The sequence below is a fragment of the Chelonoidis abingdonii genome, chromosome 2 (assembly GCF_003597395.2).
Source record: "Chelonoidis abingdonii isolate Lonesome George chromosome 2, CheloAbing_2.0, whole genome shotgun sequence".
Taxonomy (NCBI): Eukaryota; Metazoa; Chordata; order Testudines; family Testudinidae; genus Chelonoidis; species Chelonoidis abingdonii.
Window position 1 is genome coordinate 39,593,860 of NC_133770.1, and position 18,047 is coordinate 39,611,906.

General features: G+C 39.0%; 1 protein-coding gene across 1 annotated transcript in view; it reads left to right on the top strand.

Annotated features, from left to right (window-relative positions):
- The window catches only part of DNAJC1 (DnaJ heat shock protein family (Hsp40) member C1), a 115,942-nt gene that overhangs the window by 12,346 nt on the left and 85,549 nt on the right, over positions 1–18,047 (top strand). Inside the window, exons 5-6 of the mRNA XM_032775693.2 lie at positions 7,826–7,916; positions 11,484–11,650. Coding sequence (XP_032631584.2) covers positions 7,826–7,916; positions 11,484–11,650 — 258 coding nt within the window. The remainder of the gene's footprint in view (positions 1–7,825; positions 7,917–11,483; positions 11,651–18,047) is intronic.

Here is an 18,047-nt window from a genome sequence, read left to right on the forward strand (position 1 = left end):
CTTCTTCCTTCCCCCTCCCCCCCTCAAACACAATCTAGGGATTGAAAAGTCAAGTTTGTAACAAAGGCATGAAACTGTTTAATAGTGTGTGAGTATCGGCAGTCCAAATCAAGGGTGTAATTCAGAGCACAAACTTGTGTTAATTACAGATTTGAATTACCTTTGTGTGGGACAAAAGCAGACTTATCTGTGAATAGACTGGTTTTTAACAAAAAGGTGACTGAGGGTTTCTGTCCGTAAATGAAGACATACAACTTAAGAAAACTGTTTTGCTATTTCTTAAAGATCCTCGCTAACTACTCTTTATTCTCATTGTTGCTTTTAGATAACTGAAAATAAGTGTTCTCTATTAAGCTGCTGCTGCTGGGTTTTTTTTAAGCAAGTATTCTTTGCCCTTCTTCCATATTACTTGTATTGGAAGCTTAAAAATTAGTGTGTTGGTCTTCATTTTATACTAGCTTTGTTTATGCCAGCACAGCCCTAGGAAACATTTTTGTTAGTTAAATTGTCATGTCGCTGCTGGCCTTGCTGTAATGAAGCAGCAAGCATTTTTGTCTGGTTCCTCCAGAAATGGACGCTTGTTAAGAAAATGAAATTCTCCTATTATCTGCAGAATAATGATACAAGCGTCACTGCATATTTTCATCAATAGGTTGTTGGAAAATCTTCTAGTGATTCTCCAATAGTGAGGAGCCCTTCAGTCTCCATTCATATTTGCGCCAAGTGTAACCTATTGAGATTGTCAACAAAGTTTCCAATTGTGACAGTGACTTTTGGGATACAAACCTTTAGTGCATTTTCTAGTAGACAGAATAAAAATGGCCACTAATTTATTTTATGTAGACCATGTATGATAGTTAATTACACTTAGTTACTAACCTGGATAGATTCAAAGCAGTAAACAAGAGATGTTTAATTTCTTGGCAGTGCAGTGTTGAATTAAAAGAAAAATCCAGGAGAAATTTTTCACTGCATTTACATTTAAACAGCTTTTTAAAGATGGTTCAATTCTTCCCAGAGTAGGTTGGCAGTATCTCATTGATCTCAAAAGCCTCTACCAAAAGCATTTCATCTTTGGGAAGGTCATTTTCAAGTTTCCTTTGTTTTGTGATCTAATCAGACTTTTCCTTATGTTTGTTTATTACATTTTACTTCATATTTTAGTGATATATTTGATGATATTTCTGTAATATTTAAATAACATACATAAAAAGAGGGACTTTTATAGAGGAAACTTTGGAGCACAAGATTTAACCCGTAGGACTAATTCATAGGGGGATGACAACCAGGAGCTACCTAGTTTCCCAGGGTTTTAGGATGACCAGTACTGGAGCACTGCACTTAGTAAGAAGAAGAGTTCCTAGCTTTTGCAAGATAGGATAGGGCAGGGCAGGATGTGTGGCAGAATGGGTGCCCATTTACCCTGCCCAAAACCAGGCCCAGACTAAAGAATTTTGGGGCCCTGTGCACTATGGAAATTGTGGGATCTCCACCTTACTTAAAGTGCCTCTGCCACATAAATAACCCATCTTACACAGACTTCCAAATGCCCCTTCTATCCCGTATATACCCCATACACGTCCCAGGAGCCTTTACATGCATTTTGCTCACTACAACCCCCAACAGTTTATGTCCACTCGCAGTGCCCAACATCCGAGCTCCCAAGCTCACTGACCTCCAACATTGCCAACTTCCCCTCAGCCCCTCACTCTGCAGCTCCCTAACACTTCCCATTCAGCACATAGGCGATCTACAACTTGCCCCAGCACCTCACCCCCATGATCTTCCTGGCCACTTACTGGTGCCCTGCAGCTATGCACTCTGCATTCTACTCTTTTCCTAGCGTAGCATGGCACCTTCCAATCCCAGCTCCACAGCTCTGCTCACTTCCAGTGCCTGCCATGCACTTACATGGCCCCATGCTGTAGGGGGGGAGGGATAGCTCAGTGGTTCGAGCATTGGCCTGCTAAACCCAGGGTTGTGGGTTCAGTCCTTGAGGGGGGCATTTAGGGATCTGGGGAAAAAATCTGTCCAGGGATTGGTCCTGCTTTGAGCAGGGGGTTGGACTAGTTGACCTCATGAGGTCCCTTCCAACCCTGATATTCTATGATTCTCAGCTGTCCCTCTCTCAGGACAAATTTGAGTGGTGGTGTAACCTGGTGCACAGGTTTTCAGTGCTGCCCTAGTTTGGTTTGGTTTTTTGGGGGCCCCTTGAAAGTGTATTGAGTACACACTAGTGAATTTGGACCTACCTGGAACCAATTTTATCCTTTTAGGGGAACCAGTAATGGAGAGTTGGGTTGCAGCTGGAGTTCAAGGCAGAGATTAAGTGGCTCAGAAGATGGCAGGCAAAAGGAGGGTTGGGCGTAAACCAGGAACTGTGGAAGGTGAGCAAGAATCATTTGGCCTGTTCTAAGTGGATAGCCTGTGATATCCACTAGAGGAAATAAGTGGCTTATACTTTGGGGAGGGAGCAGAAGGTAATTGGTGGTGGAATAAAAGTTATAGGAAGGAAGAGACTCGTTAAAAAGATACTTGTCTGCAGTTTACTGTAGTCTAAAGGTTAAAAACATCCATTTTGACGTCTATCATTTTTATGCCGTGTTTGTTTAAAAGCAAACTGGTGCATAACAGGTTTTTCTCTTCAGGCTTGTCTAAACGTAGTGCTGAAGCGGCACAGCTGCACTGCTGTGGTGCTGTAGTGAAGATGCTACTTCGCTAATGAGAGAGTTTCTTCCATCAGCGTAGTTAATCCACCTCTGTGAGAGGCAATAGCAATGTTGATGGGTGAAGCACCTCCCCCGATTGACATAGCACTACCTACTGGGGGTTAGGTCTGTATAATTGTATTGCTTGGGGGTGTGGAATTTTTACAATCCAAGTGACATAGTTATACTGATGTAAGTGTGTAGTGTAGACCTGGCCTGAGTTAGCTTGTTTTGTTTTTGATCATGTAGATCCAATTTTTTGACATCCCATTTGTTACCTTGACAACACACCGATTTCAGGATTATTTAATGCAATGAAAGAGCATTTTTGCCACATGATGATTGGTGTTGTTAATTATACAAAAATGGGCAAATCCAAGGTTGTTTTTTTTCAAGTAGCTCTAACTTGACCCTTTCTTCATATTCCCACACACAGAAAATTGATTACTATACACTTAGGACTGTTTCTGGGATTGTTATAACTCTCTCATACAAACTACATACGAATATTACAATTAAAAAACCAAACAACTCTAATCATCCAAAAATGTGGAGATGACCATTTAAGGTACTATACATAAATATTATACTTCCTTTACAATTTTCATATTTGGTTAACAACAATATTGATATACAGAAAACAGTTTAATGGTTTAGTTACATATGTCCAGTTGAGTTGCTAGTCTGTGAGAGTGGTGAAGTGCTGGACCAACAGTATTTTCAGACCAGTCATCCTTAAATTTTTTAAAAAAGGGCTAAATCCACTTGTCTGGATCAGAGCAAGGGAGAGTCTGATTTTATCATGAAATGTGCCTGGGATCACACCTGGTTCCGTGAGGCAAGTCTTCCCTTTTCTCGCCTTTGTGGTGTTTTCTCTGGTCTGGCCTCCTTGTGAGGGAAATGAGGGGAGATCAACGAGAGCTTGATGAAGAGAACCAGAATAGCAAAGACTGATCAAAGCAACTAATTGAAATCTCCAATTCCGTATATCAATCCCAGCATCATCAAAACTGCACCATAAACAAAATGGTAGTTTTTTCTTTATTTTAAAAAATATTAAGTGAGCATTAATTTTGTTGCTCTTCTCAATCAAGAACTTTTGTTGTACCTGGCACCACAGTACTGAGCACATTTTGTAAGGGACATTCCATTCATCCGATCTGTAAATTTACTGATAGCTGGCAACACTGTATGTAGTGTGGCAGAGCTGTGAAAACCTTAACTTCATATATCCATGCTTCTGTGTGATAAAATGTGGACCATTATGTTGCATTAAACTATTTTTGCCTTGAAGTTTCTTGGATTTTTAAAACGTAAAACTGACGGATTAATGGTCTAATAATTTTTCTTTAATACACTTGTTTGAAAGATCGGCCAATCAAATCAAAGTTGCTATGTCTATATCTGTAAAACTGTACATGTGTTTATACGTGAAACAACACACAGAGCTGGAATCCTACGTGTCACGACTTTGATACATAATTGAGGAAAGTGTAATATTTTACTATCGTGGTATTCTTTTCAAATGCTTCTATTTCTCAAGCAAATTCCTTCAAACAGGAGGAAAACACTTATTCCTATTAAAGTGTACCCAAACTGTTCGTATTAGGCAGAACATTTCTAAACTGCATGTTTTTCTTTGGAAAGTTGGGCTTTGATCCAGATCCAAAATTTATTGCTTAGGCTGCTCTTTAATTCTTTAAGAGGACTGAGTACAGGTATGAAATGTAGATGTAGATATATTTTGAACTACTGGAATGCAAAAGAAAGTGTCTGGTCAAAAATGTGCTTAGAAGTCTGATTTATCCAATTTGGGGGTAGGCAAATTGTATTTTTTATATTTATATTGTCAAAATTTTGTAGAATAATCCCCATCAGTTTGGCCTGAAAATGATCATAGTATGATAAAACTGAACCCCCAAACATCTTGGAAAACTAAGAGCCGGAACATGAGGATTTATAATGGAAATTACATTTCAGCCATAACTAAAGATATACGGCAAAAAGTTCACTGCAGGATTAGACAGAAGCAAAAATATGTTGTTGAGGGAGAGAACTTATATTCAAACATAAGTGTCTGACATGATTACAAAGTTATAGAAAAAGTTACTGTTAAGTAAATTACTTGATATAATTTGTTCTCCCTTTTAATTTTTTTACTAGTGAGGCTTCATATTTCTAAACCTTTTTGTAAGTCTACATTTTTTTTCCAGTTTCATTTTTAATTTCACTGTAACTTATTTGGGTCAGATGTAGATGTAGATATACATATTTAGACATACATAGGAAAATTTTGCCCTTAGGGTCATCTTTTTAGCTCTTACTGAACCTGGAGAGCCAAATGCTCACATTTGAGGGCGAACTAGCCCTATAAATATTTTAGATGAGTTATTTTTCTGATTTCTGTCTTTTTGCACAGATCTATACATGTTCGTTTTTTTACAACATGTGGTGCCATAGTGTTCTTTCTTCACATTATGCTGATATTCTGATCATACAAAATAAATTGTATTTAATAAAATATTATACATACAGTCCAGTACTTCTTTGATAGCTTTTAACCTGAGCAATGTTTTAACTGCACTGATTACCCCACTTTATATAGATACATCAAATTTAGTATTGCTGTTGCTTTATCTGCTTCTGACTAGTTTTCTTTGTTTTTCTGCTCTTGTCTCTCATTTTTATCTGAACCGCTGTTCCAATTGTTCCATGATTGACACACTAGAGAGATTGACTGACAGTTACCCTCTAGTGCCTGCTATCTGGGGGTCCCATAAGCAATAATGGATTTTGCACCAGAATTTAGCATCAAATATTGGTTTTCAGTGCTAAATCAGAAATGCAGGATGACTGTATCCTCCTTAAAATCATAGCTTTAAACAAAAGCATCCGTGGGATATCTGTAAGCCAAAAATCTATGTACTTAGTGTAATCTGAATTCCTCCAAAATTCATAGCAGAGGGAAGATTAAGAGTTTTATTTTTGGTGATTATTCTGGTTAAAGGTATAAAAAATAACCACATAAATACAAAGAAAACATTGTATGTAAATGAGGATTCCAAATTTCAGTTTTAACTGAAGAGATAAAAACAGGATAGATCCTAATTTTTCAGTGATTTTGTGTAGAAAATAGGAAGTCCCTTTACTCTTTTAAAGGAGTTGCTATCTTGTTCAAGATGCCTGATGTAAATGATAGCCATCTTGTATCACATGCATACACCCTTATCCTATGAAGATTGAAGCATGTTCTTAAATTGTGCACTTCAGACCACATTCTCTGGCATACTATGTCCAAGTAATGCAAAATGGAAATACCCAGGGGAGTATATCTGCTGCACAGAGGAATATCTCTTCTGGCATAAAACTGTCAGAGGTGACATAGGCATCTCGTTCCCGATTCCCCCTCACTCTGCAGCAGCTCTCACATGTAGCAGGGCTGGACAGTCCCAAAACATAAGTATCTAAACTGCAACGCAGATGAGAATCCAGCCCTCTGAGTACTCCGATTGCCTATAATGGGGATTCCTCACAGGGCATAAAAGACAAGCATAATAAGGATGTGTTTTTGTTTTTTAAATATTTTGGGTGGATTTTTTTTATCATGACCCAAGATTGTAAACTCTTTGCCGCACGGACCATCTTTTCATTGTGTGTGTACAGTGTGTAAGCTTGATAGATGGGTTGGGGTCTCTAGGTGCTAACACAATGCATATAATAATTGATTGCATGTAGCATCTGTATGATGGACAACATTTTTTTGTACAGCTGCCAACAGTGGGAATGTAGGGTGCAAAAAGAAAATGACTGCTTAACACGGTTTTTAGTAGCTATTTTCTTAAAATTGTTTTATTGCTAATAAAACAATTTTCTGATGAAGTCTATGCTGCAACAATGCAAATAAATTTTAAAAAAATATTTTAAAGCTATTTCCTGGTACAGAAATAGCCAAAATCAAAAAGTGAGAATGTTTACAAAAAGAAACTGAAAAACTGATTGCTAATGTATAAAGGAAGAAATAATTAGTTCATTTTGATATTAATAGGTTAATAAAGGTATAATTGTTATTTTAGGCAATAACCTAAGTAAAATTAAGTTTACTTAATGTAACTAATTTTGATGTGATGGAAGGAACATTGTGCATGTCTAAAGTTAATAAATGCAGTTGCAACAACTTCCATTTCAACACTTCTGTATTTTAGTCCTTGTTACTGGTTGAATGCAGATTTACTTAGTGCATAAATAGGAATGCAACTTTAATTCCATTAACTGGCCATCATTGCAGGAAAATTCTCCCTTGATTATCTCAATCTAGAAATCCTAAAAGCTAAAATAGACAGCCTTTCTCATCATGAATTAATTTAAATCTATTTGAAGATTATAATTCCTGAGGATATTTCTGTCCATAGTCGTCTTGTCACAAATCTTATTCTTACAAGTGCTATGAGTTTGTAATGTAAATCTGATAAGCTGGTTTCTAGCAATAAAGCTAGTGAAAACCATAAAAAAAGTTTAATGTTTGATATTTATGCTTACCTGTTGATGCCTTTTTCACGATTTTTAAAGTATTATTAAGAAGGGTTTTTTTGGTACGGTCTTCTATTTTGGATCTCACATTTGCTGACGTCATAAATGATTTGACAGCAAGATGTCCCTGCAGTAGAAAAAGAAATGGCAGTTTTAATTAAAACATTTATTTTCAAATATCTGTGTAGTGATGAACTTCTTGCTACTTGAACTTCCAGATTGTTGGGGCCAGCAAAATGGGTGTATGGCTTTTTAAAGAGCTAATTAGGGATGCATTGACTTCTCATGTACAGGGTCATTAAAATACTCTTCTGAAGGTGGGGTTTTTTTCCTCAGTTTCTTTTTAAGTTGTATGTGTGTAGTAAACTTTAACCTCAACATTATTAATTATGGACTTAACACAGAAATTCTGTGTTCCAGGCGAGTCATTCCTGTAACTTGAAAGTTGTTGTGTCTCAAGAGGACTAAGTGAATATATTTCATTTGCTTTTGTAAAGAATTAATCTAAAGTGAAATAATTTAAAACAGTGCCGTTGTAACAAACTTGTTTATATAAAGGATGCTAATGTCATTGCAACATTTTCTTAAAGGATGCCAGACAATTATATGTAGAATATAAAGAAACAAAAATGAAGGCGAGAGAAGATGCCCTGGCTAGAGCTGAACTTGAAACACTTCTGAGTGAGTTTTTAATACTGTCTTAATACACATTCAATGTAATTTGTTATAAGATAGCTACTATAGAAGACGAATGGGAAAATATGCAATCATTGTTCTGAAATTTGTTTTGCAAGTTATTTTTGCTGTCTGTTAGTGAAAGAGACTTCTGTGATATGACTTTTGAATTTCACTTATTAACCCGTGCTCTCATTTAAATTGGATACAGGTATGTCCGTGTATAAACATAATTATGTGATTAGTCAGAATCAAATATTTGTGCACTGTATAAAACAAATAACTGCTGAATTCCAGTAATTTGGCAAATAGTTTTGCTCTTGTACCAAAGTACTTCTGAGTTTGATAATTTTTTATAGATTTATTTAAAAGATTTTATCTAATAAAATGTAAATTGAAAGATGTTATTCAACAGTATAGGCAAAGAAAAGTAAAGACTTTGTTTATGTTTTCAGAAGTGGCCTCAAGTTGTGAGCCTGTGTGTATTATTGTGTCTGCATATAATTGCAGGTATATTTTATAGTCCTTATGTGCATATGAGGTTGATTTCTGTGTGCTATAAAATGCACCCACAGTTACTTGCACCTAAAAAATGTAGATGTAAACTTTGGTTGCAGAGTTGTGACACTGTTGAAATTGGAACCTTAGGGTACTAGATCTCTCCACTCTTTCAATACAAGGTGAAAGCAATAAATAACTAGCATGCATATTTTAATATTGAGACTGGATGATATTCCCTTTTCTAATTCCTTTTTTAATCATAACCAAACTTTTAAAACTTGTTTTCAAATGAAGCTAAAATGTGTGTTTGTTTGAATTGAGTATAATGCTTCTCTATACATTTTTGTATTTTGGCATGTGTACTAAAAGCTAGTAACCATTGTGGGGTATAGAGTACACATAGGGAAAACCCATAGAAATGTATAGTACAGTCCCATTTGCCCATGGTCTGAGTTCTGTAAAATCAGCAGAGATGACTCGGCATAATTTGGTACCATCTCCCCAAAGCCTGGAATGCAAAGATCATTCTGCTGTTCAGTAATTATAGGGTGCTAGCCACAAAGTTGGCTAGCTATATACTTCAGCTAGCAAATTGTAGTATGGAAATGTGAACACTGCAATCAGTGTTTATCAGTAACTTTATGATATTAGATTGTATTGTAATTTTGTTTCATTTGAATGATGACCTAGAGCATATCAATTAACAAGTTTTAATATTTTGTTTAAAAGGACTAGTTTGTGGTACTAGAAGGACAAATTCAAATAAGAAAACATTAAAATTATAGTGGTTTGCGATCCTGTATTTATATTATTTTAAAAATGGTGAATAAACTTTTTCAGCATTTTTCTCCTGAGTACTGGGAGAGACAAGGGTATTAGTTATGAAACTGTAATTAGTAGAGTTTGGGGTAGAATTTGACACAACCTTAATTGGGTCAATATACCTGTCTCACAGAACTGAAGGGGACCCCGAAAGGTCATCAAGTCCAGCCCCTGCCTTCACTAGCAGGACCAAGTACTGATTTTGCCCCAGATCCCAAAGTGGGCCCCTCAAGGATTGAACTCACAACCTTGGGTTTAGCAGGCCAATGCTCAAACCACTGAACTATCCCTCCCCCTCCAATAATATGGACCAGTGCTGTTACTGACTAACCATGTGGTGGTCATCTTGTATTTTAAAAATAAATGAATGTGTTGAAAAGGTTATAACATGCAGGAGTATAGACACATAACATTACAGAGCATAGACATATCCAGTGTGTTACTGAAGTCAGAATATGTTATGTAATAAGAATTCTCCAATGGTTACATGCAAAACAAAAAATCTTTTAACATTATTAAGTTCATTGTATACTTCAAAATTAGTATATAAAGGCTGAAAATCCCCAAATGTGCATTTCAATTGTCCCTTTCCTTCTTAATTTTAAAGACCATCAGTGGACTACTGAGTTCATAATAACATTTCCATCTACCTAATTGAGTAAATGCATCTCTGTTTTATGCTGCCTGTTTTTCATGATCTAATTGCTAATTTACCCTCATGTCTGTCTGCTTTACTGCTGAAATTATGTAATATTCTCTGGGGGATTGAACTAGAACCAGTACAAGGGGGAATTCCATATAACTTGCAAATAGGAGAGAATCTAGCATGGAGGTCTTATTAATATGGGGCATTGCTAGAGAAGATACAAAGTGTGAAAAAGTAATTTCTTGATAAGTAAATATTATCCTACCAGGGAAATCTCTCTGCAGAATTTTAGCTTATTCTATTGACACCTGTGCATGGTTCCTGTTAGCACTTCTAACTATATTCTAAACCTTTTTTCTCCTCATTTCATGTTTAAGTGTAAAATGTAATTATTAAATCCTCCATAAAGCAGATGTTTGTAAAAATGTAGTTTAAAGAAAGCTTGTTTCTATTATTTATGTAATTATATGTAGCGCTGTTTTTTAATTTACAGAGCTATAAATAAGTAAATATTTTAACATTTGACTTTTCTGGTTTCTCCATTTTAATTCATGTGGTCTTTCCTAGCAACCTAACTTGTTACAGGGATACCAGAAGAAAGATACAACACAATTCCAAAGTGCAACTTTATTTGTAGACTTAAAAGTGATTTTTCATTGAACCAACAGTAAGGGATGTTCCTGTGACCATAGATAGTTCCTTGGTCTAAATCCTGATATCAAAGAGGTGATTTATAACTCCTAGGACTAGCCAGCTGTCAGTTTTCTTAGTTGGGAACTCAGTTTACCTGAAGAGTTTGAGCAACTACTAAGTCACGCTCTGGCAGTATATACCAGTTGGTTTCTCTCCTGTTTTGGAGAGTTTACACCACAGAGTTTCTGAAATTCAGAATTATAAGGGTCTGCTTTTGAGATGTTGTTTTGTGGGTCTGTTTTTCAGAAAGGCTGAGCACATAATCCCATTTGAAGGCCAACTGAATCTGAAGGTGCTTAGCACCTCTGAAAATGAGGCCTGAAATCTACATCTGCCTAAAGTTCCAAATGTTAAAATAAAGATATTTGTAAATAAGAATCGAGGGGGTGGGGGGAACTAGACATCTGCTCAAAAAGATATACTTTGTTCAGTGCATTTGAGGAAGGGGGAAGGCAAAAGTGACTTTTGAGCTACCTTTCTGCCTCATCCATTCCTGAGGTCATCTGGTCCTGTCTTGACATGTCCTCAACATGAGGCAAGGGTATTGGATGGTGTAGCGCTGACTTTACACCACTGGGGAAAACTCCAGCTATCCATTTAGGGGAACTTCCCAGCTGCAACTCGAAGCGAGTCCAGGGATCTAGCCCAGTGTGTATTTACCTGTTTCTTTGTAGAAAAATAAAACATTATGCTGTGCAGTTTCTTTGTAGAAAAATAAAACATTGTGCTGTGCAGTTTTGGTTATGACAAACATTTGTCTTCCTTCTCCCTAATTAAAAAAAAAAAAAAATTGAATCCCCTTTTTAACGGAAAAGCTCAACTCAACATTTTGCCATGGAGTGGCTAGGAACACCTCTAAATCGTGTTTCTGGGCAACACTGGTAGTAGATCATTTCTCTTTATTTTTGTAGAGGAGAAGAAACCTAAAGTCAAGAAACCAAAGTCTGAATTCCCTATATATACTCCTTCAGAATCCAATGCATACATACCATCATATGAACATGGAGCTTCTATTGAAGAGATTGAGGAACAGATGGATGATTGGTTGGAAAATAAGAACAGAACATACAAAAAAAAGGCAAGTTAAAATTTCCCTTTATATTTGTCAAGTATATTTAAAAGTTCTTCTTTGAGTGATTGCACATGTGCATTTCGCTCTTGGTATGCATGCACCCTGCACACAGTCAGCGGAAATGTTCAGTGGTACCTGGCAGGGCTACTTGAGCGCACACTCTTCTTACCATGCAGCACTGGTACCAGTATAAAGGGCCTAGCCAACCCCGAGTCCCTTCAGTTCCTTCTTACTGCCTGTGACGGTCACTGGAACTGCTACTCTTACCTTTGCAAGTACAATGTGACTGTGTTCTCTTGTATTTTATTGTAAATAATTTAGTGTTATTAAGGACGCGCCAAGGGTGCTATACCAGTTCTGAGGATGCCAGTCTCTGCTTTTTCTTTGTTTGCAAACACCTTTCCCATTTCCTCAGTGCTTGGTTCCATGTCACCACAGACTGTTAGATGTTGAGTACTGAGAAGAGGGATACACCCGCCAGTTTATTTCTACCCCTCTCACAAAGAACTTCTGGTCCAGGAGGTTCATTCTCTCCCTTCATGTGGGAATCATAGAGGAGGTTCCACAGAATTTGAGAGAAGGGTTTCTTCTCTCATTATTTCCTAATCCCAAAAGCAAAGGGGAGTCTCAGACCTATCTTAGACCTGTGTCAGCTGCACAACTATCTCAAAAAGATAAAATTCCACATGGTCACACTAACGTTTGTTTTTTTCCTTTATGGATCCTGGAGACTGTTATACCACCCTTGTTTTAAGAGACACCTACTTTCATGTATTGATTTACTGAGGGCATAGGAAGTTCCTCAAATTCATAGTGAAGCACTCAGATTATCAGTTCATGGTGCTTACATTCAGCCTGTCTGCAGATCCTCGTGTGTTCACAAAATATACTGCCATGGTAGCAGTCTTCCTGAGAAGACTAGGAATGCAAGTCTATCCTGACATGGACAACTTTGTCAGGAACCAGTTCACCACTGAGAATTTTGCATATCCCTTTCAATCAACTTCAAGGCCTCTTATTTGTTAGGGCTGCAGAATGAGCTAGCTGACTCCCTGAGCAGATCATTTTCAAGTAACCTCAGGCGGTCTCTTCGCGGGGATGTGACCAGTTGCATTTTCAGCAGTGGGGGACGCCCCAGACAGGTCTATTTGCAAACAGGTCCAACAGATAATGTCACCAATTCTGGTGCCTGCAGGGTTATAGTCCAGGCTGCTCACAGACACTTTCGTGCTACCCTGAATAAAAAAGCTTTGGTGTGCTTTCCCCCCAGTTCTACTCCTGCACTCTAAAGATCAAGCAGGACCACACCCAGGTTGTATTAATAGCTCCACATGGTCCCACTAATACTGGTTCTCCCCTCTATTGGATCTCTCAATATCAACCCCAATCTGACTCCAGTTGCATCCGACTTTGATCTCCCAACAGCACAGTTGGCTGCTCTACCCAAACCTGCAATTCCTTCATTTAACCGCCTGGAAGCTCCATGGCTAAATCCTAGAGAGGAGGCTTGCTCAGAGCAAGTTTTCCATGTCTTATTAAATAGCAGAAAGCACTCCACCAGGGCCACCTACCTATCAGAATAGAAAGTTCTCTATCTGGGTTTGTCAAACCAGAGTCTCACTGATGAGCTTGTCCATCTAACATATACTTAACTATCTAGGTTCACCTGGCAGCAATGTATGGATAACTGTTCTGTTTTTTTAAATGAAAAGGCAATCTGACTCTGTAGATGCCTGGAAAGGCTGTGCCCTCAATTAAGGTAGGATTTTCCCTGTGGGACTTGATCTTGATCTTGTCTACTTATGAGACCACCATCTGAGCCTTTCGCAATGTGCTCCTTACTGCACCTTTTGTGGAAGGTGGTTTTCCTAATTGCCATTACTGCTGCCAGAAAGGTCTCTGAATTGCATGCCGTCTTATCCGAACCACCATACACAGCTGCTTTTAAAAATAAGTCGTACTTATGCCCTCATCTGTGTATTCTCTATAAAGTAGTTTCCAATTTTTTTGTCAGTCAATTTACTTACCTGTGTTTTACTCCAAACCACAAGCAAATAGGGACAAGCAATGACTACACACATCGGACGTTAGACGAGCACTGGTGTTCTATGTAGACAGGAACAAACTGGTTTAGCAATCCACCCAGCTGTATGTGGCCAAGCGAACAAAAAGAGAGTCTTCCAATCGCCTTACAGAGAATTTCATCTTGGATAACTTACTGTATCCACGTTTGTTATGATCTGGTAGGCGTTTCACCACCAGACAAGGTGACTGCTCACTCTACAAGGTTGCAAGCACCCTCAACAGCTTTCCTAGCACAGATCCCTATCCAGGACATTTAAGCAGCAACCTAGTTATTGGTGCACACTTTCTCCTCCCATTACACCATCACCCAGTACTCTAGCAATGATGCCAAATTCAGTCAAGCAGTACTACAGTCTGTGTGTATGTGAACTCCAATCCCTCCACTTATATTATTACTTGGGAGTCACCAAGAGTGGATTACACATGTGCAATCACTTGAAGAAGAAAAAATGATTACTAACAGTAACAGTTGTTCTCCGAGATGTGTTGTATATGTCCATTTCATGACTGTCCCTCCTACCCTTCTACATCAGAGTTTCGGGAAAGAACGAACTAAGGATGCTCAGGGTTGGCTGGGTGCTTTATACTGATGCCAACAGTACATGGTCACAAAGGGCGCTTGAGCCACCCCAAAGGTGCCATGAGGGAAAAATTTCTGGGGATTGTGTATGGGATACATACACACCAAGAGTGGAATGGACATGTACAACACATCTCAAAAAATATCAGTAAGAAAGGATGGTAACTGTTTTTTTTGTTTGTTTGTTTTTAACTTTACATTTAAAATTTTATTTTCAGTTTTATTTTTTTCTGGGTAAGGTCACGGTGACCCCAAGAACCCCTTTATGCCAACTGGCAAAGGGGACATTCAACCTGACATTCTCAGACTATCTAGCAAAATAGTTTCTAGTATGGTATCCTATAAAACTGTTGTCACTCTGATCATTAATATCATCATGGGTATATGTACAGGTTGTGCATAAAAAGTTTTGTATATGTGCTAGAAATATGTTTATAAAGTATGTTTTGGAGCTAGTAGACACACAAATCTGCCGTAGATAAAGGAATGTTGTTTTACCCATTTCCAGTCTCTCCAATGCAAATTGAGCAAGGGATGGTAAGAGACAGTGGAAGCACATTTACCTGTAAGATAAACAAAGGGCTTGTCTACGCTACAGTGGAAATTTGATCTAAGCTGCGCAATTTGAGTTATGTGACTAGCGTAACTCAAATCAACTAGCTTAGAGCTCCTTACTGCGGGGTCCACATTACGTGATGTCAACAGGAGACGTTCTCCCGTTGACTCCCCAACTCTTCTCAATCCAGTGGAGTATAGGAGTTGACAGGAGAGTGATCTGTGGTTGATTTAGCGAGTTTTCACTAGACTCGCTAAATCAACTGCCGATGCTTTGATCACCGCATGTCAATCCCCTGGTAAATGTAGACAAGCCAAAAGTAATTAAACCAACTGGAGAAGCAAATGGACCAGAGGGATAGAGAGACAGCATGGTGACTTAGCAAGCAGCAGGGGAGAAAAACTTTTTCTGGAGACACACTTCAAAGGAACATATTTCAAAGGTTCACTGGTCTATAAAAAGAAGGGAGGAAACTCCTGAGTTAGTGATCACTGAGGGAACATAGGGAACAGCACCTTTTGAGCCTGTGAATGGTGGATCCTCTTGGCTGTAGGGCAGGAGCTGCTCTTTTAGGAAAAGATATAGCTTGCTAGAATTAAGTTTTTAGGCACTAGAAAACATGTTGTTTTTGTTTGTAACCCGTTTTCTCTCTCTCTCATTCTTGCCTGATATCTCTTAAATCTGTTTCTTCATTGCTACACTTATTCTTGTTTTATTACAAAACCCTCCCAATGTTATATTGAAGTAAAGTGGGAGTCCTCAGCTAAACTGACAGGCTGGTGTATGCTCTGCCTCTTTGGAGGCAGCAAACTTAACCTCTGTCGGTATCCAGTGAGAAGTCTCTGGGGAACTCAGTAACTGGGGTTTGCTGGTTGTTACCTGCAAGGCAAGGTTTTGACTGTATGTCTTGCTAGCAAACTACTTGAGACTGTCAGTCTGGAGTGGCGTACAGTTTAGTAGCAGCAAAGCTCTCACTTGCTGAGGCAGTCGGATGACCCCAGTGACATAGTTCTGGGTTCCCTGAGGAGAGCATTAGTCATGTAATGTCGTATATACCATGTGGTTATGCCAGTATAATATCCATATGCTACCACAGTCCAGAGAACTATAAATCCCCAGTCAAAGAACATAACGGCAATGTCCTCCTTCAATATTTGATTATATCAGAAGTTCAACGACTGTTATTAGAAGTGTTGTAATGAGATGTATGTGATTAATCAAAAACATATGCAAGCTCTATGTGGTTGGTAATATAATACTCCTCCTTTTGGTTAGAAGGTTAGAATGTAGGGTGAATTGCAGTTATATGGAGCTGTAGCTTTCTCTTAGTGATTGTAGTCAATAATATGTTGGTGGCAAGGATAGTCTATTCTCCTGTTTTGTGAACATCGCTTTCTTCTTTGAGCATTTGTCCACATGGATCCCATTGTAAATGTGTGCGCCTTGTGTACCCAAGCATGCAATCTTTTTCCAGCAATGTCTCTTGGGGCTACACATGCGCCCTGTATCCCATCGCACCCTCCACAGTGACGGTATAAAAGGCTGAGCACCCCCAACTGACACTCAGTTCTTCTCACTGCCCATGGTGGCAAGTTGGAGCGTCAGTGTCTGGTTACCCTGTAGTATAGCTAGTTAAGGGGTTTTTTTTTAGCATTATTTAGTCTAGTAGGTTAGCTTTAGATGAGTTATATTTGGTCATTGGTTTATATAAAAAACAAAACTATTTTCTTATTGTTTATACCTCAATAGTAAGGACTAGGTCTGATGGTGATGAGCAGGCCTGCAGGCTTTAAAATATTCCTTGCTTGCAAGACTGCTGAGCCTGCTAACAATGCAAATTCAAAGTGTGCGTTAGTTTAGGGGAGGTTCACATCTCTTTCCCTGTGCCATCTGTAATTTTTTTTTCTAAGTGTACACAGAGGGCTCCTGATGCTCATTCGAAATTGTTCCTGATGGAAAAAATCTACGTGGAGTGCGTCTGACTCTGGGGTACACCCTCAGCAGCAGTCTCTTGCTTTGAAAACAGTTTCAACAAGTGCCCTGGCTGCAAGAGATGCCATCCTGGGATATAAGAAGTCTTCTGGCTCCAAGAGCCCTCATGCTGTTAGCAAACAGAGTTTCATCAGCCCTCTTCAGGTCAGTCAGTGTCTCCTGTTATCCAAGGGAGGAAGGAACAAAGATCTCCAGGCACATCCTGGCATCAATCACCATTCTCAGTATTGGCCAAGAAGTCAGTCTTCATAAGCCTTATATAACCAGGTTTCTATGAAACCACATCAGTACTGTGAGTCCAAGTCTAGGGATTCATGTTCCTTACCCTCAGTGCCACGTCCCATACTTTTGGGGACCCTCACTTCCTCAGTACCATATCCAGACACAGGAGTGAAAGTAACTTAAAGGACTTACTGGTACTCCAGAGTCCTGCAGAGGGGGAGGGGCCTCAACCAGAAGAGGCATGGCCTCTATCGGAAGAGGTGGGGCCTTTAAATCCCAGGGCTTTTAAATCAGGATGTAAAGGGCTTGGGGATTCGGCTGAAGCTAGGAGCCGGGCCCTTTAAATCACCCCCGGAGCTACCAGCTGCAGAGGCAGCTCGGAGCTCTGGGGTTTGGGCAGGGGCGAAAGAAATTTACATTTCTTACCCATATGGTCCAGTCACAACCAACTCACCTCTCCTACGTACTTCATGAATCCCTCCCATTGCATGACATAGATAGAGAAAATAAAGCTACTATTACGACTACCAGTACTGTCCGTAATAAAACTTTACTATTGGAATAAGCCTGAAAAAGTGAAAACTCACTGCCACATTTTTCTCCGTGTCTTCCCTCCTCCTCCAGCCAGGCTGCCAACACTAGGCTCTGTGCTTTCTCCCTGCCTGGCACTCAGCAGCTGCAGGGGCTTCCCTCTAGCTTGCAGCAGGGAGACTGGCTAAGGGAGGGAGAAGCCTGCTTCCTGCATAAGAACCGTTTAAACTCAGCTGTTCCCTGTGTGGTTCAGTAACATTTCAAAGAGGATCTGCAAGCAGTTTGGACATCACAACCATGATCCTCTGCTGGGGAGGGAATGGGATAGATTTGAACTTGGAAATGGTTCCTGATTTTGATTGTGTTTTTTGTATAGAGGAGATCCCCCTCATCCCAGGGGCAGAAAAGAACTGCTCCTGCCATGGTCACACACACCC